This window comes from Tursiops truncatus, chromosome 12 (assembly GCF_011762595.2).
Source record: "Tursiops truncatus isolate mTurTru1 chromosome 12, mTurTru1.mat.Y, whole genome shotgun sequence".
In the NCBI taxonomy this organism is placed as follows: domain Eukaryota; kingdom Metazoa; phylum Chordata; class Mammalia; order Artiodactyla; family Delphinidae; genus Tursiops; species Tursiops truncatus.
Window position 1 is genome coordinate 79,307,800 of NC_047045.1, and position 26,732 is coordinate 79,334,531.

General features: G+C 38.7%; 1 protein-coding gene across 9 annotated transcripts in view; it reads left to right on the forward strand.

Annotated features, from left to right (window-relative positions):
• The window catches only part of ARID1B (AT-rich interaction domain 1B), a 411,398-nt gene that overhangs the window by 220,786 nt on the left and 163,880 nt on the right, over window positions 1-26,732 (forward strand). For 4 of the 9 annotated variants that reach the window (XM_073789769.1, XM_073789773.1, XM_033867884.2 and 1 more), the window contains exon 5: window positions 22,924-22,965. The exons of the other annotated variants lie outside the window; for them this stretch is intronic. In XM_073789769.1, coding sequence (XP_073645870.1) covers window positions 22,924-22,965 — 42 coding nt within the window. The remainder of the gene's footprint in view (window positions 1-22,923; window positions 22,966-26,732) is intronic. 9 annotated transcript variants of the gene reach the window in all.

Sequence of the window (26,732 nt, forward strand, 5' to 3'; positions counted from 1 at the left end):
CTCATAAATACATGGGCTTCCCTGGTGGCGCAGGGGTTGGGAGTCCGCCTGCAGGTGCAGGGGACACGGGTTCGTGCCCCGGTCCGGGAAGATCCCACATGCCGCGGAGCGGCTGGGCCCGTGAGCCATGGCCGCTGAGCCTGCGCGTCCGGAGCCTGTGCTCCGCAACGGGTGAGGCCACAACAGTGAGAGGCCCGCGTACCACAAAAAAAAACAAAAAAACAAAAAGACAAATAAATATCTTTATCTTTGGCAGTGATTGTCAAACCTTAGTTGAAAATTAAAATGACCTGGAAGCTTTAAGAACTCATCAAACCCAGGTCGCCCTCCAGTCAGTTAACAGTGGAATCTCTGGAAATGAGATCCAGACATCAGTGAAGTATATCGTGTAACTTTTAAAGGCTCCTATAAATCCATGGCTCCTAAAAGTCCGATTTTTAACACTTTTAGTTAAATTCATTAATTGAACAACCCTTGCTGTTTTTCTCATTTTTAACTTAAGCTCATTGTGTTACAATTTATCTTTATTTCTTCTTGTTTGTGTGTTCTATGGAGTAAGAAATAATACATTAACATATTTGAAAGAGACAAAGTATTTAATTCTAAGAAGTGAAAGCTGTGAGAGATGCAGGGTTTCAAGTTATTCTGTAGAAAGCAGGTTCTAGGGGAAAGGGTCGTAAGCTAAGGTGGGCTGGAAAGAGGCCAGTTAGTTTAGTTTAGAGTTGGCCTCCAGAAAAATGCGTCCAGAAGTAAACTTTTCAAGAAGTAAGCTTTCAAGAATGTGGGGCATTCCACGTTGGGTAGTGGTGTGTACCAGCACCACCTGACAGAGGTTTTCCTTGTCAGCAGCTCACGGTCATTTCTTGATTCCCAGAGGGAGTTGGTCCAGGTTGAAAAACTCTAGACAGGCAGTGATGGGAATACGGGAGTGGCATAATAAAGTAGATTAGAAGGGCTCCACTCTCAGCAGACAAGTGGAATAGAAACCAGGAACAGAGTCACTTACATAGAGAATACATGCTAGGGATGCCACCTACATTTTGGTAGATAGAAAGGTATTTTGGGAGGCTAAGGGCAACCTGTATGGACAAGCTGCTGACACACAACTGGCCTTGGTGGTCATTGGTTGACTCTAACCTAAAGATTCTTCAGTTTGTAGCTGGCTCTCACCAAATATCGAGGCATTATTGGAATGGCATAGTATAGTATAGTACAAAGAGCGCTGACAGGGTCAAGAGACCTGGGTTTTAGTCTGATTTTCTCAAACGACTATGTTTGTGGCCTTAGACAAGTCATTTAACCTGTTGGGCTTCCACTTTGCCTCATCTATGAAATAAGAAATACTTGCTTAGTATCCAGTTTTTCTTTCAGATCTGCGAATATCCCTGCAAAATACCAACGAACGCAATGAATGTGCTCAGGTGATACGTACGGTAGAAAGATTGTGTTTTCAAGTAGGGTGTGAAGTTTTTGAGCTAGTCATCTCATGGGCCTGACATTGCCTACAGCACACTATACCTTGTAGAGGTAGTCAGTGCCTCCAAAGCTTGACCTCAGCTTAAGTTACTTGTCTTCTGAGATGATCCCAGGCACTAGCAACTCTAGTCCCTAATAGTTAGATTCCATACTTTCTGCAGTATATTGACTCAGCATTATTCATTTCGTAGGAATGATGGCAGAAAAAGAATTCAATATCAGAACTATTGCACCCTGAATTGAGGTCTCAGTTGAGCCTAATGATAGAAAATAAATGCTAGGAGTACTATTACTGCTTTATATATGCTTCATTTGGTTGGGCAAAAGGTATTTACCGGATTATGTAACTAACACTGAAGACAGGATCCGTCATGAGCCAAGAACTGCAGTGTGTATTTTGCTCAAAGTGAGCCTGGTGTCCAACACTCACATTAAATACCATGTGAAGTTTTTGGGTGAGAGTGAATCGAAGGTTGAGGGGCACTTGCATACAATCTCATGAACTTATTTTCTTCTGTGCTTCCTGGGAACTGATTGCACCGTAGCAAAATTAGATGTCAGCACAAAGGCAACTCAGAGGCATACCTGAACAGAGTAGAAGTGACAGGCGAAAATCAGTTAAAGGAGCCAGCTACATGGGTATATGGCCAGCACTGTAGGAATCTTATACTCAACACCTTGCTTGAGAGCAGTGCTTTGACTTTGTGCATTGCTGACACACGTACAGAAAACCTATGGGCATCATGATATTTTTGATGATACTGAATATTTGCTGGGTGTTTTGGTTTGTTTTTGAAGGCTACTTTCTTTTGGGGTCATTCCTCCAAGGATGAGACTTAGTAAAAAAACAACTTTGTTTTTTTCACTACTGAATCCAAAGGAGACCAGATCTTACAAGCTGTTGAGAGAACGTGTGACTAAGCCTTGGCCAGTCATAAGCTCCTGCTTGATTAAACGACACAGAAGTTGAGAGTCCAGCAATATTGGAAGCGTTGTGTGTCCATTATTGTAAATGCTGGTGGTGGCGTTCTGGGAAAATAATTTCTGTTGACCTATCTCCCTCGTGTCTTACCTCTTTTCCAATCCTGGTCCTCCACAATCAATTCTGTTAACCATCCTAATATTATTTCGTGAAATTCCCTCCTGGGATAAATGAGATAAACTCAGTTTCATTTCTTTTTAAGAAGTTTGATTAATATAGTTAGTAAACTAGCTACCGTATAAGTTTTAAACTAAGGGGGGATATGCTATGAATCACTGGTAACTTGGGTCCTGCTAGATTAAGTGATAAGTGGTGGTCTTTCTATACTTACATGGATTAAAATTTACTTGTAATTGCATTGTTACGGAGTATAAGCTTTTTTTTTTTTTTTGTCTTACCAGTTACAGCTACTGGGCTTTGTAGATGCAAAACTTCATATGAGAGCTTCTAGATTTCTAACAATACAGTGTGGGATGATGTTATCAACTCCATTGAAATAAACAGCTTTTTGATAGAAGGGTGATCATCTAGATTTTAGTTAAATATGAACCTTTAGGTGGTATCACAAGTGTAACTGTTAAGTCTTCTTTGTAAACTAAAGGGTGATAAACCAAATGTTTATTTCATTTATTTTTATTCATTAGAATTTATCAATTACCTTCTGTATACTAAATACCGCGCTGTTTCCATATTATTCCAGGAATAAAAAGATGAATAGCAAAGTATGTTATTCTGTATCTTCTAGGGACTTTCGCAGGCTTTAGCCTGCGCAGAAAACAAATAATCAGATACAAACAAATAATTTGTAGAAAACAAATAATCAGATCGTTGTAATTCAGTATTTTGAGAAGGAGTTGGCTAACCTGACTGAGATATAGGACTGGGAAAGAAGAGGTGACATTTGATATCAAGTACCTCTTATATATCCAGCATATTTCACACAGTGCTTGCTACATACATGGGAGGCACTTAGAAAATGTTTGTTGAAATAAGTTTGAACTGTGCCCTGAAGAATAAAGAGCTGGTGAGAACCTGGATTAAAGAGAAAGATGACAGTATGATTTCCGATTGGAACAGTCTCAGGAGACACGGATGAATTCCAAAGTTTTGAGCTCAGGCAAAGTGGTAGTCATTTGTCATTGAACAAAGAAAATACAGAAGTTGGTTTGAGATCAGTGGTATGATAAGAGAAAATTAGTTTAGCTTTTGACTGGCTAAATTCAAGGTTTTTGAGTGACATTCTCCCAAGACTGTTCCGTGTGCAGTTGGAGAGGTCTGGTCAGTCCTGGAGCTCAAGTAGAAAAAATGAAGATTTAGGATTCATCACAATGTTTGATATTGGAAGCCATCGGAGTGAGTGAGATTGCTCAGGGAAAGTGATAAGAATGTCTGTGATAGATGTATGAGGAAGAGAGTATTTTCAAATTGACATTTCTGGAGCTGATTAGATGTATTTTAAAAGGGACCCACCCTTGATGGAACCAAGCACCTCAACAGCCTCTTTCTAATGGAAGCATTTGGTTCTCTGGATTTAGAATTTAGCAAGTGCTGACTATCTAACATTGCATTTGCTGTCATTCTGTCTTCCCTTCACTCCTTTCATCCCTGGCATGATAGTAAAATTGTAGGAAATGCCCTACTGTCCTTATTGTGCCAGTGACAGCATTACCCCCGTCCTACCACTGCATACGTCCCACCCCTCAGAAAGAAAGGCAGATTACGACAGGATTCCTGCATCTTCATTGCCCTTAAACACAGCAAAAATGATCTCAGACTGATCCAAGCCTCTTGATAGAGCTGTAAGAGACATTCACTGGAGACTTCTCACAGATGGAAACACTTCTGCAGTTTGGTATAGGGAAGGGTCACTAGAAATGGTTTCTTCATTTCTGTCTCTCAGAAGACATTTGACTAATTTATATACTTGAGCACTTGGCTGCTGTTTTTACATTATTAGAAACATTTCAGTGTTAATCTTTATAGATCCTCCTTGAATGTTTTGTCCTGTGTTTCCATATCAGTAAAGGAATCACTGATACGCTTTATGCAGTGATGTCTTTAGTTTAAAAAAAGAAGTCCACCTCAGTATAAATTTAAACTACATCATCCAATCCCAAATAGTTTTGTTGTTATTTTTCCAAGATTATTAGACCTATCCAGTATGGCTGTTGAGCCCTTGAACTGGGGCTAGTCCAAAATGATATGTGCCGCAACTGTAAATTATGCATCAGGTTTTGAAGACAATATAAAAAAGGTAAAATATCTCACGTATTTTTAGATTGAGCGTATGTTGAAATGATAATATTTTGGATTTATTGAGTCAGACAAAATATATTATTAAATTACTTTCACCATTTTTCTCTTCTTAATGTGGCTCCTCAGAAACTTTAAATTACGTATGTGGTTGCGTTATATTTCTACTGGACAGTGTGACTCTAGACTAATCTACACCAAATACAACCTCCACCCCACCCCACCCCTGCGCATACCCCAAAGGAATTGCTCCGGCTTGTGGATTTGTTAGTGATTGATTGCTCTTGTTTCTACTGTCACTGCCCAGTGTGGAAGCCTATGGTAGTCTAACAACAATTCTGGTGATTTTTAAAACCATGTTTGTTGATTACAGAGAATTTTGCAAAGGGCAAATTGGGGAAATAATTTACATTTATTGAGCTACTGAAAAATAATACTTGCAACCAGAAAAACCGTCTATTGGGGACCACAGGAAGTTGTTTTTTGTTTGTTTGGGCTGTAATTTCTATAACTATTGGATTTTATAAAGTATGTTTTTACTTTCTTTTTTGTTCCAAAAGGGATTTAGTCAATTTTATAAAGTAAGTAATTGGTTAGCACCATTTTAGGAATCCATCAGTAGAAAGATGGTATTTATTTTAGGAATTTCTCATGCTAGCCGAAACTCCAGTAAAATAAAAATTTCCTCTAGGTGATTGCTTCTTACTCCTTTTTTGGTCTCTCTCCTGAAACCAGACCTCATTCATCTGGAAACAAAACTCTATCAGTCTGACAGAGGACAATCCATAGGTAAAGAGCACCTCACCTTCTCAGATTATGCTTTGAAACTGAAGTAAACTGAAAGTAAACATAGCCCCAGCTCCTTCTGTGTGGTGCAAATGTCTATAGCCTAAACTTGTAAAATGGAAACTTCCTTTTTTTAGTAGGGAAAAAATGGTAAAAAATAAGCTGTAAATTTTAAAAATGACCCCTTTTTATGATGGTAAAGAAAACTGTCTACTTTGGACATACTTACCCCAATACAGTTATTTAATGATTGCCTGTCTGCATATGAGAAAGAGAACCTTCAGGTCTCAACCTTACTCCTGTTTACTAATCTGAGGATTTGTATAGCTAGAGTATGAGAATGTCTGATTTCTAGCTTTTATCCCTCTTTTTAAGTTTTTGCTTAATTTAGTTACCTAAATGTGTGTAGCACACTTCCTAGGAGTTTTACGGGTAGCACACTTTCTAGGGGTTTTATGGGTAGTAGAACATACATAGGTACACAATGGATGGACCTTGCCTTCAGAGATCTGGAGGAAAATAGACTTGTATGATTACGTATAAAATTATATAAATCCAATCCAGTACTGTACAAAGTGCAGTAATTCTAATGAAGGGGATCAATAAGGTCTTATTGGAAGAAAGCATGGCGATTTCAAAAGGGCAAAATTATAGGGAAGGTAAAGGGCTCAGTATGAATACAGGCCTGGAAAAAAAAATATATGGTAGGTTCAGCACGCAAGTTACCAAAGGTGATCAAAGGAACGAGTACAGGGAGATGAAATTGAATGGCAGATAAGAAACAGACTACCCAGGGCCCTTATCCCAAGGTAAGGAGTCTAGACCCAATTCTCTTGATATTCTGAAGGGTTTTGAGCAGAGTGACATAATTCAAATCTATGTTTGCTGAAGACAACACTGGGGCACTGTGCAAGGTGATGGGTGGGAAAGAGCCTGGTGTCAAGGAAACCAGTTTCACAGTATTCTAGGTTTTAAAGGGAGAGATGAGGCACTCAACTAAGGCAGTGGTAACAGGAATAGAGGCTAGGATGGATTTGAAAATCCGGATGTGGGGAGTGATTGGATGATGATCAAAGCGAACTTTTAGTCAGGTGCTATTTAATTCTCATAAGAACTATCTGCTGTCATTATTATACTCACTTTACACAGGAGGAAGCTGAGGCACAGAGACGCTGAGAAACATGCCTAAAGATACAAACCCAGTGCTTGGAGGAATTAAAATCAGTCCCGGGTAGTCTTGCCTGAGTCCAAACTCTTAATTTCTATTTCTCCCTGGTTGTGGAGGAAAAAGTAACTCTGAAATCCTAACATTTCTACCCTATGGCTGTTACACTTCCATCAGCGGAGGGAGGAACTTGTCTTTTACATGTCGATGCCCATGAAGGTTCTGTTTAGGCTGCTCTGTTCTCATCTTATTCTGCATGCTTTTCTATATATAATAAGCTCAGTCATCTGCTCCCATGAACTCAGCTATCATCTAATTGCCCATGACTTCAAGTTCTTTAGTCTTCAGTGCAGGTACCCTGACCTGTACTTCCTGCTGCCAGCTGGCTGGCTCTCTCCTCCCGGGGTGTACCACAAGCATGTGAAAATAAACAGCGCCAAACCAGACTCATTAGTCGCTAGTTAATGACATAGCCTTGCTATCATTCAGCCCAGCAAGTTGAAAACTGGGGTGTCATGTTGACTACCGTCACACATAACCATCATATCTCATTAGAACTCTCTGAAAATCTCATTATGTCCCTTTAAGCATTTTTTTCCTGCCTTTGTCTTCTGATGTGCGTGCAGGCAAGCAGAAATACGTATATACATAAATACCTTCCTACCTACCAACCAACTGACATAATTTGGAAAACTAAAAAGCAGCCAAAGACCAAAAGTAGCTGTGAAAGGGGGGACAGGAGGAGAGAGAAATTTCAGGAAGAAGGGAATAGTGCATGTATAACTAAGGAAATGTCAACTATTTATGGTTTTAAAAAACCTTGAAATAAAATTGAAAACCATTTAGCAAAGTGTTTTAGGAAAATGAATAATATTCAGAAAATAAATGGAATGAATATAAATGTTTTGAACATTCCCTCTTTGATGAGAAATTTACCTAAAATGGGTTTGAATAGTTCTCTGTATTCTTGTCTTTTATCCTTGTAGATAGCAGTGTTTTATATGTTACTCTTTTACACCCTGCTAAAAGTTCAGCACTTCATAAGGGATATAATTTAAAGTTAAAAAATAAAACGTTCATGGGCACATCTTTTTTATTGGTAAAATGTTGTTATAACCATGTAATTGTAAATTGAGACCTAAAAAATATGGAATCCAAAATAAATTTAATGAGCATCATCTTTTTTTTATTACCCCAAACTTTAAAATTTGAATAAGGGCTTATAAGTGCTTTAAGTCTTAGCTATGTGCCACCATGCGTGTTTTTCTGTTACTGTTTCTAGGTAGGGTTAAATGAGAAATGGTTTCATATAAACAACAATGAAATCTAATTTTAGCCATTTCTCTTACTCAAATTGAAATTCATAATCCTACACAGTAGGGATTTAAAACTATTTAAACAGTTTCCTCAAAATTAATCTTGTTCCTCTAATTTTGTTTTCTTTTTTCCTCAAACCATTGTTACCTCCCGCCACATAACTCTTGTTTATAGCTCAAGACTTTTCTTCCCACTAATGGTATGTGAGTTTATGCTGTATATATTTTCCTTTAATGATCTACGTGATTCCTTTATTTTCTTCCAAAAAGAAATAATACGGCATTTGTGGCTATAAATTATACATAACCTTAATGAGTGACAGAATGCTGCTTACTTGCAGAATTTGATAATTAAATCACATATACATTCGGAAAACTAAAACTTTAAACATTGGCCCTCAAAGGCAAGGATGTTACGGCTGATGTTTTAGACGCGGCGACCACTGGCAACCGCTGAGCGGGAGCCGCTTCCTGCGGGAGCCGCTTCCTGCGCGGCCCTTGCTCCAACCCGCTCCAGCCCGCTCCCGCCGCGGCGCCCCCGGCTCCGGCCCTAGTGTGCCTCCGCCTACTGCTCCTCCTGCCTTGCCTGTCGGCTTCAGAGTTCATCATTCACCACTCTAATAATCTACCTCTTTTTATTCATTGCCAGAGACTGGCTTTGGAGAGTATCAGATACTTGAAGCAACGAGAACCCCTTTCTAGCCACTAGCCCCAGTATTACTGTTTTCATTTTTCTGTGCGTTAAAAATTAACAACTCTGCGTTTGTTTCTTTCGCTTTCATAACCAAGATACGTTGAACAGTTGACACATCTAGAGGTTTGCTTCGGCCATCAATTAGGGGGGAAAAAAAACAAAAACAAACGTTTAGGAAGAAAGTAAAAAGGAATCCGAAAGGGTGGCGAGGTGGGGGCGGGGGAGATGAGTGATTTAAGCCAGTTCAGAAATTCCCTTGGTGCCTGGAGCCCCAGGAACCCCGAGTCTCCGCTCCGAGGCGCTGCGGCGGAGCCGGTGAGGGAGCGGGCAGGGCTGCTGGGGCGATGGGGCGAGGTTGTGCAACAAAGCTCTCGGAGGCGAGCTCCCAGCAGGCACCGCGCCCCGCCCAACACTCCAGGTTTCCCGGCAGGCAGCCTTCGCCCCGCCCTCCCCGCCACCCCTCCCCCGCACGTAGCCTGTGAGCCTGTGTGTTGGGCGGGGGCGGGGGCGGAGTGGGGGGTGTCTTCCAGCTTGACTAGCCAGGGCCCCTGCCTCTGTGGCCATGTTGCCCGGGACTGCACGGCCCCGGGTCCTTTCTTGGGGGGCGCTGGGAGGGGGAGCCCGTGGCGCCTCCTGTGGAGCTTTCTGCAAGCCGGAAAATTGGCACCTAGGCAGGAGGTGCCTAGTGCCCTGTCCAACGTAGTTCTGTAAAGTTTCTGCTGACACAGCTTAACATTTAAACGAAACGCACCGGCCGGACTGACGCAGGCAGAAGAGCGTTTTTTCTGTGCCAGTTCTAGCCACAGTTCCACACGAAATTGCTTCCTTTCCTCCCTAACCTCCTCTTCCTCCTCCAGTTCGGCTTGCCAAAATCGGTGTGCTTTAATTTTTCCCCTACTTTGGCGCGTCTCTCTTCACTCTTCCCTCCCCCGCCCCAAAAGGAACACCACCACCCAACTTCCAGGACTGGATGAGTTGCAGCTCGTTTTGCATGATTAAAACGAGTGTCTGATGGTGGAAAAGCACTGAAGGCGCTGAGGAGGAAGGTCCGAGCACTGCCCAGGCCTCTAAACGCAGGGTGGGGCCGGTGTTCAAAACCCACTTGACAAAAACAGGGCGGGGCTGGCAGGCGAGGGGCGGGGTCAGAGCTCGGAGCCCAGGCTGCTGAACGTTGGGCGGGGCCCGTGCCAGAGGACAGCCGCGGGGTGGAGCCTGAAGCCCAGGCCTATGAGAACTCAGCTGGGCCGGAGGATGAGGGGCGGGGCGGCCGCCGCCGTTGGCTGCTCCGCTGCTGCCCGGAGTCAGGCTGACCCAGGCTGGGGCTGCTTAGACTGCGCTTGGTTTCCATTTGTGTAATAACGGCTATTTGGGGCCAAGTACATGCTCGTCCACCTTTGGCGGGAAAACCAACTCAGCATTTATTTAAAAGCCGGGAGAGGGGTGGGGGAGGGATGGACTGGGAGTTTGGGGTTAGTGGATGCAGCCTATTATGTATAGAATGGATAAGCAACAAGGTCCTGCTGTAGGGCGCAAGGAGCTATATTCAATATTCTGAGATAAACCATAATGGAAAACGATATAAAAAAGAATGTATATATGTGTGTAACTGAGTCACTTTGCTGTATAGCAGAAATTAACATAACTTTGTAAATCAAATATAAGTCAATAAAATTTTTTTTAAAGCTGAGGAAACTCTTGACATATATATACTAACATGTATAGAATAGATAATAAAAACCTGCTGTATAAAAAATAAATAAAATCAAATTCAAAACAGAAAAGAAAAAGCTGAGAAGACTCTAAGCTTGTAAAGTTTTATCTCCTGCCTGTGTTTTCCTGCTCATAGGCTTTTTGGAATATTCCCTTTCTGCTGTTTAGCCTTTCTCTGTTGTGAAGACTTAGGGATCATTCAGTGTTCTCATTGGTCACCTTCTCTAGGAGTCTTAAGTAGAATGTTGCAATTTAGACATCTTTGACGTTTTCAAGTAAGCTAAACGACACATAAAACTATAGTACAATAGATTAATTAAGATATGCATTTAATCCAACTAGTAGTAATCAACTGTGGCCAATTGGTTTTAAATTTTTTTATTCTACTCCATGGACTATGTAATTTCTAAAGTTTATTTACTTTGATACTGTTTACATAAGTAGCTTACTATGTGGTATGTTTCTTCTATCATAGTCAAGTCAGCTTAATCTTGGAATTCTGGAAACTTGATGATCTATTATGGGAATGTCGTTTTGAGATAGTTTATCAGTACTGATGTAGAGGCAGAATCTAGGAAATGTGTCGTGAAGAATATAAGAGAAACGACCTTGAATAGGAGTTCTGAATATTAACATTCTTCTATTTGCTTTTATGGGTTATAATGTTATTATGTTTATTGTGGCAGATGAATATGCACAGTATTTTCACTTGTGATGTGTATACAAACAAGAGATTTTGTAGAAAATAATAGATTCTAGCAGGGACGTTCCTAACCTTGATCATAGTTGCTTGCGTAGGACACTTGCCAGTTCCCTTTTAAATTAAATCAAATCAAATATTATTTGAGTGTTTTGCTAAAAGGGGAGGGTCATGTACCAGTTTATGGTATTGTACACCTCTTCACATTTTAGTGAGTATGAAGAGCAAATGCAGTGTTAGCATAAGCCTTCATTGGTGATCATCAGTGGGCCAAGATAGCAGCTCTTTTTAGATTTTGAGCTACCGTCTTGTGTAATAGTGGTTAAGTTGGTTCTGGTAAGTGAGTTTTGGGTTGACAAGCTTTTTAACTCTCTAGCTTTCTGAGTACTGAATTAATGGAAAGGCTTAATTTTCTGTGTATCTCAGAAATGATATATAATTGCAAAAGAAAACAAACTTTTCACAGAAGTTGATGGAATTTGAGAAAAGTATAACATAAATTGAATAAAAAACAATTTCACCTCTTTCACATCCTCCCAGCACCATATTCCATGGTTACATGAATACCCCCAATCCCATTGGTGAAAAGACATCTGAAATTATAGGTACATCAAACTTTATTTAGGAGTCAGTATTCTCTTGTTGATCATAAAGTCTTAGATTCAGAAACCCTAACCCAAATAAGTGTCAGCACAAAAGACATACCTATTTTGAATAGTCATTTATGCCATTTATGCCCACTGTCTCCAGGAGCCGTTTCTGTTTGCTCCAAGCATTTGCCTGGTTTACAGCAAATTGTGAAATTATACTTTGCCTACCTAATAGTCCTAGTGACTATGCGATTCCTACACTCCCCCAGGTTTTTCAGAGGGAGTCTTGAAGTAAATAATAGATTTCAGTGAGATTTCAATCAAATGTCTGATTTGGGGCTTTCCTGGTGGCGCAGTGGTTGAGAGTCCGCCTGCCAATGCGGGGGACGCGGGTTCGTGCCCCGGTCTGGGAGGATCCCACATGCCATGCGGAGCGGCTGGGCCCGTGAGCCATGGCCGCTGAGCCTGCGCGTCCGGAGCCTGTGCTCCGCAATGGGAGAGGCCACAGCAGTGAGAGGCCCGCGTACCGCAAAAACAAACAAACAAAAAAAAGTCTGATTTGACTAATCTTGCAATTAGGTAATAGATAAGGCTAAGATATACACATATGAACATGCATACACCTGCATCTATATATGTTAACAGGCTTTAGCTATCTCAGGTTATTTTTACTTTTGGCTTTTACCCATTCCCCCATTTTGTAAAATAAGTGAATTTGTATTAATTATAATTGGTAACAACTCTCCCTTTTAAAAAATAAAATAAAATATGGCATTGAGCTCACATTTTGTGAGTAGGTTTATCTCCCTGTGCAGAGTTGTCACTGAGCTTGAGAGCTTCTTTCTGGAAGAAAAATTTATCTTACAGCATTTTACTTCAACAGTACTAAACCACTGCTTTGTGGAACCTTGGTTCTGTAGCCCTTCCACCATGAACATGATGATAATGCAGTGTAACTGTTTCAGCACCTGAGGCAGCTTTCATTCCAAACACTGTTTTTCTTCCTGTTAATAAAATCAAGATTTGAATCAAGGCTTTTCTTCCTGTGCTTAATATCAGTAGCTGGGATTTCCCATGTCTAGACCAGAGTTTCTAACCTTGGTACCATTGACAGTTTGGGGCCTGATAAGTCATTGTTGTAAAAAGGCTACTCTGTGCTTTGTAGTACCCACAAGATACCAGGAGCAAACCCCAGCCTAACCCCCAACTGTGATGACTAAAAATGTCACTAGACATTGTCATACATCCCCTGACTTATTGGAGGGGGGAGGGGCACAAAAATTTTCCTGGTTGAGAATCACTGGTCTAGACAAAAATTAAATCCATTGGAGATCCTTGGCCAAAATTGTTTATAAACTCTTGGTGAAACATGACATGAATGTTACTGCCAAGTAACTAGTTTTTTTAAATTTTATTTTAAGTTTGGTTGTACATTTTTAATTTCAGAAAACTCATTTTTGCTTAAAAAGCTGTAAAGAGGGACTTCCCTGGTGGCGCAGTGGTTAAGAATCCGCCTGCCAATGCAGGGGACGCGGGTTCGATTCCTGGTCCGGGGAGATCCCACATGCCGCGGAGCAACTAAGCCCGTGCGCCACAACTACTGAGCCTGCGCTCTAGAGCCCGCAAGCCACAACTACTGAGCCCGCACGCCTAGAGCCCATGCTCCGCAACAAGGGAAGCCACCGCAATGAGAAGCCCGCTCACCTCAACAAAGAATAGCCCCCGCTCGCTGCAACTAGAGAAAGCCCATGGGCAGCAACGAAGACCCAATGTAGCCAAAAATAAATTTAAAAAAAAAAAGCTGTAAAGACTTTGTATGAACAAAACTGAGTCTACTTAATATAACAGTGTTGAAAGGGCCTACTGAGAGTAAATATTTCATACGTTAAAAACCAAGTTTTTCAACCTTGAGACTGTATTTCAAGCTTTTTGCTACTTTATATGTAGAAAATAGTTTCACGGTATAAGCTCAGTAACTCTGAATTTTCTCATACATCTCTTAGAGTTATTACGGCTGGATTACCAAATAAATGTAAATATGTGGTCCTTTAACAGGTTTTTTTTTTAAGATTTGAATTTTAAAAACTGAACTTCAAAATTTCTGAGCTATAGCTTATGAAGAGTTAAGTGTCATACTTCATATCTGAAGGTTTTATTGTATTTTCTTGTCTGAACTTGTACATACTACTTTAACTTTAGTGTTGGCTGTAGTTTTGATTTTTAAGTTGATTTTGCTGGTTTTCATGTTGAAGTTCAATTTTATGCACAATTTTATGCGTATTAAATATCAAAGATTTTCATTAGACACGATCCCTTTTTAGTTTCAATAAAGACCCTAAAGTTGTTTTCTACCTTACCAAAAAATTTCAGAAACCTTAAATCCCCCCTCCCAGAAGAAAAATCTAGCAATTCCCAAATCATTCAGAAATCTCTAGAAATTATCATCTGAAAATTTCAGTCCTATGATCTAGAACACGTTATCAAAAAAGAAAAAAGGCGCACTCTACAATAAAAATCAAAGGCGTTTTGAGGATGACAAACTGGAATATTATTTTACTTTAGTTCTTGTCTGTGTATTTGGAAATGGTAATATTCGCTGAGTACCGTGGATTACTGTTTTGTGAAATGCAAAACTCAATGATATGCGAAGAATAGTATTCCAGTAGAACCTTAGAACCTTTTTAATAGAACTTTCTCTCACCCCGTTTCCTTTGCCCCTTTGTAGTCAGCTCCTCCCTCCACAGCCAGCTCCTAGCAACCACTGATCTGTTGTCTTTCCTGACAGTTTTGCCTTTTCTGGAATGTCTTAGAAATGGAATCATACAGTCAGTAGCCTTTTGAGTCTGGCTTTAGCTTCTTTTACTTAGCACAATACATTTGAGATGCATTCGTGTTGTTGCTTATATCAGTAATCAATTCCTTTTTTATTGGTGAGTAGTTTTCTGCTGTATGGATGTAGTCCATTGTTGTGTGTCTCCGTTCACCAATTGATAGACATTTGGATTGTTTGCAGTTTTTGACAATTTAGAGTAAAGCCTCTATAAACATTTTCATACAGGTTTTCAGGTGAACATGTTTTCATTTCTCTTGAGTAAGTACATAGAAGTGAGATGTCTGGATCATGTGGTAAGGCTACTTTTATTTTATTATCTTGTCACAGTAGATTACTTGAAAAAAATCAGCTCTCGTGTTCGAATCCCATGTTTTTAAACAAATTACTCATATTTTCTTTTGCCATATGGTACTGCTGTCTGTGGTGGAACCAGAGGGTTCCTCCTTGATAATTCACTCTTCAGGGGAGCGCTAACCATCCATCAGCACTGTCTCAGAAAGTGGCTCTATCATTCCAGGTCAAGGTGTGCCCTTGACATGAAGTAGCGACGTGAGGGTCACTAACAAGTGTGGTGCCTTCCTTCTCCTTTGGGTCAGTCTTTGTTCCGAAGAGGTGCCTTTTCAGGTTTCTGTTAGTTGTTTCCAGTCTGACCTGAGCCTCATGTGTCCCCAGGCATCCAGCTCTTCAGTGAGCAGATGAAGGTTTGTAATTATCTCCCTGACATTTTTCTGTACTGAAATGCCCATGTCCTGAATTACCAGTATTTTTCGAGTGTTCACAACTAGAGATTCTTTAGAGACAAGGCCTGTATGACCCTTTATTATAGAAGATTAATATTGAACAATTTTGAACTCAAAAAGGTATTAAAATAAACTCAGTAGCAAAGCTTTTTCACACAATTAATACCCATTTTTGAAGGCTTCCTCTTTTTCTTGTACAGTTTTTTTTAGACAACATGCTTATTTTGGAGAGAGGAAGACTGGGCAGACTGGAATAGTGGTGTGCCATCAGTTAGTTGCCTTGAAAACTTTAATATATTTACATTAGGTGGAGCATGTTTTAAAATCTTGTTAGATCTACAGCTGTGTCAAATTGTGGTTTATAAACGTGTATTCATATTTTCATTGTGTTACAGTCCTCAACACATTCATTCATACCTACTCATTTATTTGTTCAACAATTATTTATTGGTCTCCTACTCCATGTCAGGCACTTTTCTAGGTAAGAAACACACAACAGTGAATGACACTTGCAAGGTCCCTACTCTTGTGAAGTTTACATTTTAGTAAAGGGATAAGTAAGCAAATTTCAGGTGGTAATACCAGAAAGGTAGAGGGGCTCTTTGAGGAGGCGACCCTTAAACTGAGGTGTGAGTGATTTGAAGGGACCAGTAAATAGAAAGATCTGGTAGCAGAGTGTTCCAGGAGGAGAGGACAGCAAGTGCAAAGGCTATGAGGTAAGAGAGGGCCATGTGATGCATCATTTTGACAGTCTGGCCCGGGTATTTTTCCTGGTTTCTGCCGGGCTCATTCTCCCGTCTTCAGTTAGCGATGCTGATCTGCTAAATGGCTCCGCTCCTTGAAGTTGACGGGCTCTTGGCTAGGATGATGTGGTAACGGAACCATACGTCTCTTATCCTCCAGCAAACTAGTATGGCCTCGTTCACATGGTGGCTGGTTGACTTTCAAGAGTATGGTTAAAAGGGTGCATTGCCTCTTGAGTCTTAGACTTGGAGGTGGTACACTATGCTTCCTCTTGCTGCATTCCGTTGATCCAGGCAAATCATATGTCCAGCCCAGATTAAAGGGTTAGAGAAACAGACTCCACCTGCAGAGTGGGGCTATTTTTGCATGCTGTTCTATACTCAAGGTCTGTCTTCTCTGAGCCATATCATGAGTTTGTGATTGCTTTGTGAATCTTAAGTGAAGGTATCCTCACCCAGTTAGAGAACATAATTAGAAAGAGGAGTGTGACCACAATGCTCACAACCTTTGTTTTAAATTTAACAGCCCAGGTTATGAAGATACAGCTAACATTCTAGTATAGAAGATGATGTGAGCATAACACTTGCAGTGAAAAGTGTAATTATAACATATCCATTGTTTGTCTTGAAATTGTATTACACTATATTAAGTATAACAGAAATGGTGTTTGGTGTATAGATAATAATACTTATTAATATTTATCCGTTCCCTATATAGGTACAAGTTTTTAGTTAATTTTAAATACATTCAGAGAATGGATGTTCTACTCAGAGCACTTAATAGTAGAAGGCATCACTGTGTGTTCTATTACCAGCTAACCAAACACCTAGCAGTTTCTGCAAGCTGTGTCCTTGAGCTGTCATGTGGCCCGTACATGCTGAGAAGAAGAATGAGGAGAATAATAAGTAAGAGAAGAATGCTGCCAGGGTTTTACATGGTTTTTTTTAAGTGTTCGTTTTTTAAATGGATTACAAAAAAGTAAATAATAATGATAGTAGTGGTAATAATAAACAATAGTAATATTAAAAAGTTGAAACAAGTTCCTTGCTTGCTAAAATTAAAACTTTGCAACCCAAGGTGAGCTGTCTGTGTGCTTATGTGAGAGGGAGAGGGAGAGGAAGAGAGGTGGAGGATGGAGAGCTTTTCTTCCTACAGACTACATTTCATAAATCCTGTGACATGGTTTTGGAGAACAATTTATTTATTAACGTCTGCTTCTCCTTAATGTATAATAGGTAAAAGTATACATAATCGTTGTAGTTGGTGTATTGGTCTTTTCGGACCAACCAAAAAAGAGACACAGCAATCTTTGTAAGTAGAATAGTATCTTTAACCCTTGAACATCAATCTAGGCAAAAATCATTTTTTCTAAAAGCATTGAATGCTTAGTAATTTACTTGTGGACAAATATTGTGATTGCAGATTCCATCAGATTCTTCTCCTCCTCTCACTCCCATCTGCCTTTGGGTTGAACACCTCACAGATAGTTTTGCTTTTCCCATCCCTACCTGGAATTGGAGGCAAACTTGGTATCATTTTAATGTTTTATTATGGTGAAGGTATGGTATGTATGATCACTGGAGAAAATAATGGATCATTCTGCATCACAGTTATTCAAATGGAAAATTAAAACTGCGTGTCCTCCTCCCCTTGTTATTTCAAAATAAATTATAGATGGATCAAATATTTAAATGTAAAAAATAAAAAGTGAAACGTACTAAAAGAAAACGTGAATGAATATTATAAAATCCAGGAGTGGGCAAGACAATTTCCAGCGTGGCACATATTCTAGAAGGCATGGAGGGAACAAATGGATAGATTTGATTATTTATAATGTCAACTTTCTGTTTTTAATCCAACTTTAAAATTTTAACATGTCAAAAGCATTTCCCTAATTTATAAAATATTTCTTGAAAAGTTGAGTTTTTCATGGTTATGCAATGGTCAATCATATATAATACTTTGTTTAACCAGTCCCTATTTTTATACTTTTTTCTAATTTGTCATCATTTCAAATAATGATGTAGTATTCACACTTAATGTATAAACACTTGATCACAAATCAGATCACAAAGATTTCTCTAGCAAATAGATTGCTGGGTAAATGGGTATGAATATGTTTGAGGCTATTGATGTATAATGGAAAACTGTTTTCTGGGAGGGCTGTTCTTATTTACATACCCATCACAAGTGTTGAAGGGTCTGGTTGTACACACAAGCACTGACTACTATACTTTTAAGCTTTGCCAACTTGCAAGATAAGACTTTTACTTACATTTCTATGATTATTATTGACATTGAACAATTTATAATGTTATCATTGGCTTATTTTGTTAACTAATTACTTTTAATTGAACAAGAAAAACACATGCGTTGGTGAAAAAATTCTTACATTGTGAGACAAAATACAATGAAAAATAAGTCTCTCCCTTGAGGCAATCACTGATGTATTTCTTACATATCTTTACAAAATAGTCTAAGTGTATCAATCATATTAATCGACTCCCACTTTTATTTTTAACACAGATGTTAGCTTACTATGTACACTATTCTGATTCTTTTCACTTCATGCGATATCGTAGAAATTTTTCCTTATCTACACAGATAGACACACCTCCTTTTTAACAGTATTATAATATTCTACTGCTTAGCTGTATGAGAACTTATTAAACGCCCCCTTGTTGATGGACATTTTGTTGGTGGTGGTTTTCAGCTTTTTAGTGTTGCAAACAACTCTAGTAAACAACTTTGTAAATCTTTATTTTTGCACTTGAATATCAGTGGAATTGTTGGGTTTACACCTAATCGCATGTGTATACATTTTGGTGGATACTGCCAAATTGCATTTTATTCCAATATATGTTCTTATCAGTGCAAGGCCATGATTTGAGTGATTTCCCACATCTTTGTCGATATTATAATTATCTAAGTTTTTAATCTTTGGTAATCCATGGTGAGAAAAATAGAATAATGTTGGAAGTTTTGACTTGCATTCTTTTAATTATGAGTAAGAATCTGTGCACATAATTATAAATCATCATTATTGTTACTTTATTTCTTTTTGTGACAGTGTGATCCCGATTTTAGAATCTTTATTAAAATGGGACATAGTTTTGTCAATTTTTTTTTACATATATGTTTTTATTCTTTTTCAAATTCTTTTCCCATTTAGGTTATTACAGAATACTGAGCAGAGTTCCCTGTGCTATATAGTAGGTCCTTGTTGGTTATCTGTTTTAAATATGGCAGTGTGTACATGAAAATGCTGCTGAATATTTGTGTTTTCTGCTTTAGAGATGAAAGTAAAAAAGGCTTTGAAAGTGATTCAAGAAAGGGGAAGGTACAACCACTGTTACTTCCAAATTCATGAATTCACATTTTCCCAATTTTCTTAATAGAATGATTGGAAATTAAAGTGTTTTATTTTAATTTTGGCAGAGGGAGGGCTTGTTAGGGTAATTGGGAGAGAGAGAAGCCAATTGAAGGTTTTTTGCTTGATTAGAATGAAAGAACTGTGAATGGTGTAGCTGCTTCTGAACTTGGCGGATTGAATTTCCACAGTGGTTTTAGAAATTCTCTACAAATGGAATCCTTTTAGGCATGTGAAGTGTTGATTGTAGCATCATTTGAAAGAAGCATGGTTTAACGGCAAGGGCAGGACTTATCCTGGACTTAGGAAGTCTCTGCTTTGTTAGCCCACACAAATCCCTTCACACCTTATACCTCAGGACCCCTTGACAGGTTCTCTCTCCCAGTGATGTCAGGTATGCTTCTCATCAGTATATTCAGAGTCATCTTTGGCATTTGTTACAGCATCTGTGTGGAGAAGGAGAACATTGGGTATCATGTCCTAATTTTAATTTAGATAAACCTGTGACCTTTTTTCTGGATGATTTTATAATATTGCTAGTTTTAAATCTCCCTAAACTGAAGATTAAAAAGAAAAATGACACCATGAGTAATCTCGTCTATTCATTTCTGGATTGAATTTATTTTTTAAATGAATGTTTAAATACATTGTACCCAATTAATAATAATTTAGTGAAACTCACCACTTTTTATCTCATACAGCACTGAGCACATGTCTTACATGTAGTAAATATCCAGAAAGTCTTTGTTAATGAGTCAAGTGAATGCAGACTGTCAGCACTTTATCCTCCCGCTACATTATTAAATCTTTACACTTAGAATGTACTGATTTTTTCCAGTTGTAAATTCTTGTTTTAACTTAAAATTGAGACTACATCATAGTAGTCTCAATTTGCTGATGATGGTTGTCTAATAACTAAAATCCCATCAGATAAGCACAAATCTACTTCTAGCTTATTTATAGGAATTATAGATGTTGGGCTTATGAAATAGAAAATCCTTATCCTCCTTCTGTTTTCAAAAGATTCAAATTTATGATAAAAGAACAAAAAAGCTTAGCTGGTTTCTGTTGCTAGTTAAGTTTAATGACTACCACCTGAAAATCATGTGTGACAGTTGAAATACTCCCTTACTCCCACTAGAGGGGGATTCCTTCCAACTTAGGTAAAAATGCTATTAGATACAACATGAAAACTTCTGTGTGACATTGATCTTTCTTTTTTATTAAATTGAAGTTAATCTCATGTTTTAAAAATCAGCTGTCCTTCTGTAGGTATTGCAATTAAAATCTTACAGGAATAGAAATTATAAAGGATACTGAACTAGACTGCACATGTATTTAAACCATAGTGCTTTTGAACAAACCGTAAATTTTTAAAAGTTGCTTTAATTAAACTGGTTAATACTTGGGAATCTCAAAACATCACTTTGAGCCCTCCTGGAGATAAAATCTAGGGTAGAAGATGAGGCTGACCTTTTGAGATCCACCTCCTTACTCCAGTCCCCAAAGTCTGTCTTCGTCTCTGTCTGCTGACATACCACATGGAGAGTTCCTAAATTTCACTTGAAAGTTTTGGTTTGCTATCATCTCAAGTTGTCCAATATATTAAAGCCATATCTTTAAATAGATTTCTATTTGCCATTGAATTTTCTTACTACTTTGACTTTTCGTACTGTGTTAAGCAAATGCAGAACTCACTCTGGAGATGATCTTTGCAGATTTAAACATACAATATGTTCTAAAAACAATTCTATACATACTAAAATATCATATCAAGGGTGAGTGTACCTAACACTGAGGTATGCAGATATGAAGTATGTGTATAATTCAAGAGTAAATGTCATATTGTGTTTATAGTAGCTGAGATTTGGTGACTTTGTTGCTTGTGCTTTTCCTTAACTAAAGTTTCCAATGTCGATTAGAAGTTTTAATGTAAAAATATTTGAGGCTAGTAACCTAGTGTTGTGAAAGGCAGGACTTAGGAAATTCAAACATATGTAAATTGCAAATAACTGAGTTCTTTTTCTTTCTCCTTAAAGACTATAAGAAGATCTTGTTTCTAAGTCTAACAATTAGCTTTGGAAATCTAAGTGTAAACACAAATGCTGTCAGTGAATCTTATAATGATCTTGTGCTGTAGTTATCCAACATTTCAGTCTTTAGCCTAAAATCACATTTGGTATCAGCAACATATGGTTTTCATCAGAACTAGGCTGCTCGTCTTCTCAATATCATTCATGCGTTTCTCTTGCTTTGTGTACCAACCTCTGTCAGGTACCAGGTGGTGGGTGAGCGTCACTTTCAGTAGAGCAGTTGGAGAGTGCAATTTGTTTCCTCATTTCTTCTCTGACCCCTTTACTTCCATACTGGATGACAGTCTTATTGCAGTGATCTTCCTTTCAGTATTTTCTCCCCCCCAAGGGAAAAATCCAGTGTTTTTTTATAGCAAGATACATTGGATAGCCTGTATGTTTTCTACTTAAGTGTCTACCACAAATGCCTGACTTTAAGGTGTTTAAAACTAACAGTGAGAGAATTCCCTGGTGGTCCAGTGATTGGGACTTTGCCTTCCAATGCAGGGGGTGCAGGTTCGATCCCTGGTCAGGGAGCTGGGTTCCCGCATGCCTAGAAGCCAAGAAGCCAAGATGTGGAGCGGAGGCAACATTGTAACAAATTCAATAGAGACTTAGAAAATGGTCCGCATTAAAAAAAAAACAGAAACAAAAAGCCCCACTAACAGTGAAGCCAGGTAGTCTGATGTTACTGCCCCACCTCCACTGTCTTCCCCAGACACTTAAAAAAATATTCCTATTTGTTCTGTTGCTTTCTTTCCTTGCTCTTTTCCATCATATACTGGTACTTTGTAGTAGTCAAACTTGAACGCTTTATACACCAGACTGAATAATTAGGTTTAAAAAACAGTAATTATCAATACACGTCTTGTTCCACACAGCTTTTAAAATTCATGTTAATGAGCTCTGTCTTCTAATGCATAAGACTGACAGGCAATTTTGAAGTTTTGCCATCATTTCACAACTTGTTGCTTAGACTCTGCCTGCCTCTTCCTGAGTATTGCTTTCAGGAAGCCTTGCTCTGCAGCATTCCCGAGATTCAGGACTACCCACTCTGATGTGAACGAGGCAAGAAATTACTAGCAGCTTTACAAGCATGATGAAATTGCTTTATGGAGCATAACTTTCCCCTCACTGACAGTAAAAGTTCAAAAAGTATGCGCGACATCTTGTGATCTAAGTGAGAAGCATGATTCTCCTAACTTCCCAGATCATTTTGAGGAACTTCTACCACCACTTCAACATGATAGCAAATATATTAATTTGATAGGTGCTCACCCTGTTATAAAACTGGAAGCCAGGGCAGTGACCTGGATTTATACCCACTCATGAAGAGACGCACAGATCTCTCTTTCTTGACACCTGACATAAGTTGAACACCAGCTTTCTCAAAATTCTCAGTTCTGGGCCATGCCTGTGCTCTGGTGTCTGCGGTTAGACTCAAAGAAGGCTTTTGATAGTGCCTGAATTATTTTTTTCCTTATGATTTCAGGTTGAAGTCTTGACTTCGGAGGATACTGCCTTTGGACTCAAGGTGTGTAGTCTGATGTAGCTTGTTGTGTAGGTTTCATCAGCTCCTCTAAGTGGATTGGAAGGCTCTACAGAGAGGACTTGTGTTTTTTTAATCAAATGGAGAGGTCCTAAAATCTTCCAAAGTTTCAGATTTCCCTGTTACTGGGATTAAGATCAGATTATGGTAGTATTTTCTTTTCCTTCTTTCTTTGTCGTGGAGAATATGAGAAATAGTATAGGAGACCAGGAGTTGTATTTAGCAGTAAATGACTTTTAAATTTGAATTAGCCATGGAATAGAATTTACTGAAATTCCCACGCCCCCAGGTTGGGGGCTGTGAAATTCAACCACTGAATGGTATCAGAATGCCGTGTTTAGTTCATAATTCTAACTTCATTCATTCATTTATTTCTTATCCCTGCTTCAAATATTTATTGGACCCTTATGTTCCAATCACAACTAGATTAGATCTCAGCTCCTGCCCTTGAGCTACTCAGTCAGTTTGTAGGTACAGGCCTATAGACAGGTAAATTATCCTGTGGTGTGGTTGTCCCCATGCTGAGTTATGCCAAGGATGTGGAGTGTGGTGGAGCTGAGTGGGAAGGCGTTCTCGGAGGTTGATCCCTGGGCAGAGCTTGAGGGCTTGGCTTGTATTTAGGCAAGAGAGGACAGGAGAGATGAGAGCTGTTTTCAGGTCAGAGGAGATCCATGAAAAAACTCAGAGGGAACGAAAAGTAGTTAAATTCTGCCTCTGTGGCAAGCTCTAGGGTTGAAAAGGTTAAAGATTTGAATTTTATCCTACAGAAAATGCGTAGCTATTACAAGATTTAAAGTCAAGTAGTGGTTAGATCTGCAACCTAGGTAGATGATTTGGGCCACTTTGTGGAGGATGGGTTTGCCAGAGACCAGTGAAGGGGTTGACTGGGTCAGGTGAAAAGATGATGTGGGCCAGAGCTGGCATAGTGGAAGAGGAAAGAGGTCCTTAAGAAGTAAGTCTGCAGGACCTGAAGATCACAGATACGCAGGGTGAGGAAGGCAGAGGAGCTGAGGGTGAGATCAAGGAATAGATTGGCTGCCCTGAAATAAAGAGCACAGACGGAGGAGTCACAGATTTTTAGAATCGTGGTCTTCCAGACCTGTAGTTCTTTTTATTAGATTTACTTGCCTTTTGTACATATTTGCTAGTAATTCTTAAGCCACGTAACTAAACTGGTGAGAAGTACTTACTAGGGGAGCCTGACTTTCCTCTCATGTAGCTGCATAGAAGGACAGCCTAGGCACCATCAATTACTTTGAAAATCACATCTCAGAGGGTAGTTGGTGAAAACTTGAGAGCATAAGGTACAGGTGCTCTTACCTGACTCCTACTTTTCCTTCTAGATGCGTGGCATTTTGTTAGTACAGTCAAACTAGTTGTGCTGCAAGTACAGGTGGAATGACGTTGTCATACTACCAAAATCAAAACTGTTTAGAGGTTATAAGCTTAGCAAGGTATTACATTATAAATAAATATAAATTAAAAGTAAAAAGACATTAACACTTCATAAATATTTAAATATTTGGTAAACTAACTCAAGTTTTATATCCTTAGTTTGTTTTTTTTGCCTCTATATCTACCAAAAATTACTGAAAGAAAACTAATTATAAAATAGAGCTAATTCGGTATTTGCAGTATTTAACATATGGTCGTCTTCTGCATTTTTCATTGTTTATTAAATACCCAGCATGCATGCAGAATATTCACTGCATATTTAATAAACCTGTAGGGTCAGTTCTTGTGAACTCATCTCCACAATCCTTCATGCTTATACTGAGTATGCAGCAGGACTGTGGAAGATTATTGTGCCAGCAGCTCTCATGGCTTGCCCCACTGTGTAAAGGCTTTGCATTTGTTTTATGGCTAAACTAGCAGATTGCTTCTGTAGCCTTAAATTCAACTTGTGGGAACACAATTTGAAATTTTTTTCCATGATTGAATGATTTTTAAAGAATTAGATGCTTTTCACTTTTGCATATCTACTCAAAAGTGTTCATACAGGTAACTATTATCTGTAAGTCAGCAAATATATTTTTATCTTGTTTCTTCAAAGGTCTAGGTATTCAGTATTGGTCAGGTTTTTGAACACTTATTTGCAATTGATCTTTTCTCCTGTTTCTATATACACTGGGAAGAATAACTGAAATCTGACTCACTGGTAACACATTAATGGCATCGTCTTGGTGGATGTGGCATGTGTGTCTATATCCCATATACGTCTCTGATCCTTTTAGTGATCTTTAATGTGCCTTTGATCTTTCTTTACTTTTTCTTTTGGACACTATCTAATTACTCGTTTCCTGTATGCTTCGTTTTCTCCCAAGTCGAACTAAAATCTACAAACTTAATATTTACTTAATGTCTATGAGCATGAATTAGTGGAAAATGACTTAACTGTGTTGGGACCCAGAGGTGCAAACGACCTATTTCTGTTTATGAGTGTGGTGAAACTATAACCCAGGAATACAATTTTGCAGTCATTCAGAACTGTCATGCCTATTGTGGCTGTTTTAACATTAATTTTTTAAAGCTAATCTAATAGGAAGGAAGTATCTGCGCTCTTTCTTCTCCTCCACAAAACCTTAATTTTGCACAAATCCTGACTCGTTGTTTTATTAGGCTTATCTCAAAAAAGGTAACTTAGAATTTGAACATTTCAACTGATTTCTAGTGGTTCTGAGTTTTGTAACTTTGGCGGTTGTTTCTATACAGGTCTAGTAAGATGCTTAATTAATTTAAAATTATGTATACTTCTCACAAACAAGAATTTCAGTGAATAGAAGAGGTGTTTGAAAATAAAAAAATGAGCAAAGATATTTGGAAAGGAAAGTTCTGCAAACTATAAACTGCTGATCTTGATGTCAGCTGTGATCAGGACTTGAATATATTAAAAGCTTATAATTCTATAGAATAATAAATCAGGAATCTCCGAGGCAGCCAACATGGGTTGGTTCTTTTTACAAGAGAAGTACGCCTTCTATGTCATTAATATACTAGGTAAAGCTGGTAGTGATAATGAGACGATAAATCAGCTAATCAAATATATATATAATGATACTGTTAAACATAGAAAAAGGCTAAAAATTGGACTTTGTTGCCTGTGAGTTCTACAAAGAAATTTATAGTAGGGAAGTAAAAAAGAAATGAATGAAATATCTCTGGGTTGTTAAAAAAGAAAAACTATGTAAACATAACTTTTCCATAAATTTCTTAAGAGATCTTAATCAGAATCTAAATAAATCACTTAAAAATTTCATGACCACAAATCTTTTGCCCTCTCATTTGTTGTATATAGCTAAGTCAACAGTTATAAAGAAGCAAGATTTATTTCACTATTAACTTAAATATCTTTGCTAATCTTAGTTTTGCAGTTACACTCATTGAATTCATTCGGTCATTCTAATGCATTTCATTTAAACAAATACCTGTGGAATAAACGTACATGTTTATTTGTGTGCTGGGAATGCAGTAGTAAGAATAATAAACCCTTGCTTCTGTGGACCTTACATCCTTTTTTTTTTTTTAATTTACTTATTTATTTTTGGGGGGGGGCAGCGTTGGGTCTTCATTGCTGCGCGTAGGCTTTCTCTAGTTGCGGCGAGTGGGGACTACTCTTCGTTGAGTTGTGTGGGCTTCTCATTGCGGTGTCTTCTCTTGTTGCCGAGCACAGGCTCCAAGCGCATGGTCAGGCTTCAGTCGTTGTGGCTTGGGGCTCTAGAGCACAAGCTCAGTAGTTGTGGCTCGCGGGCTCT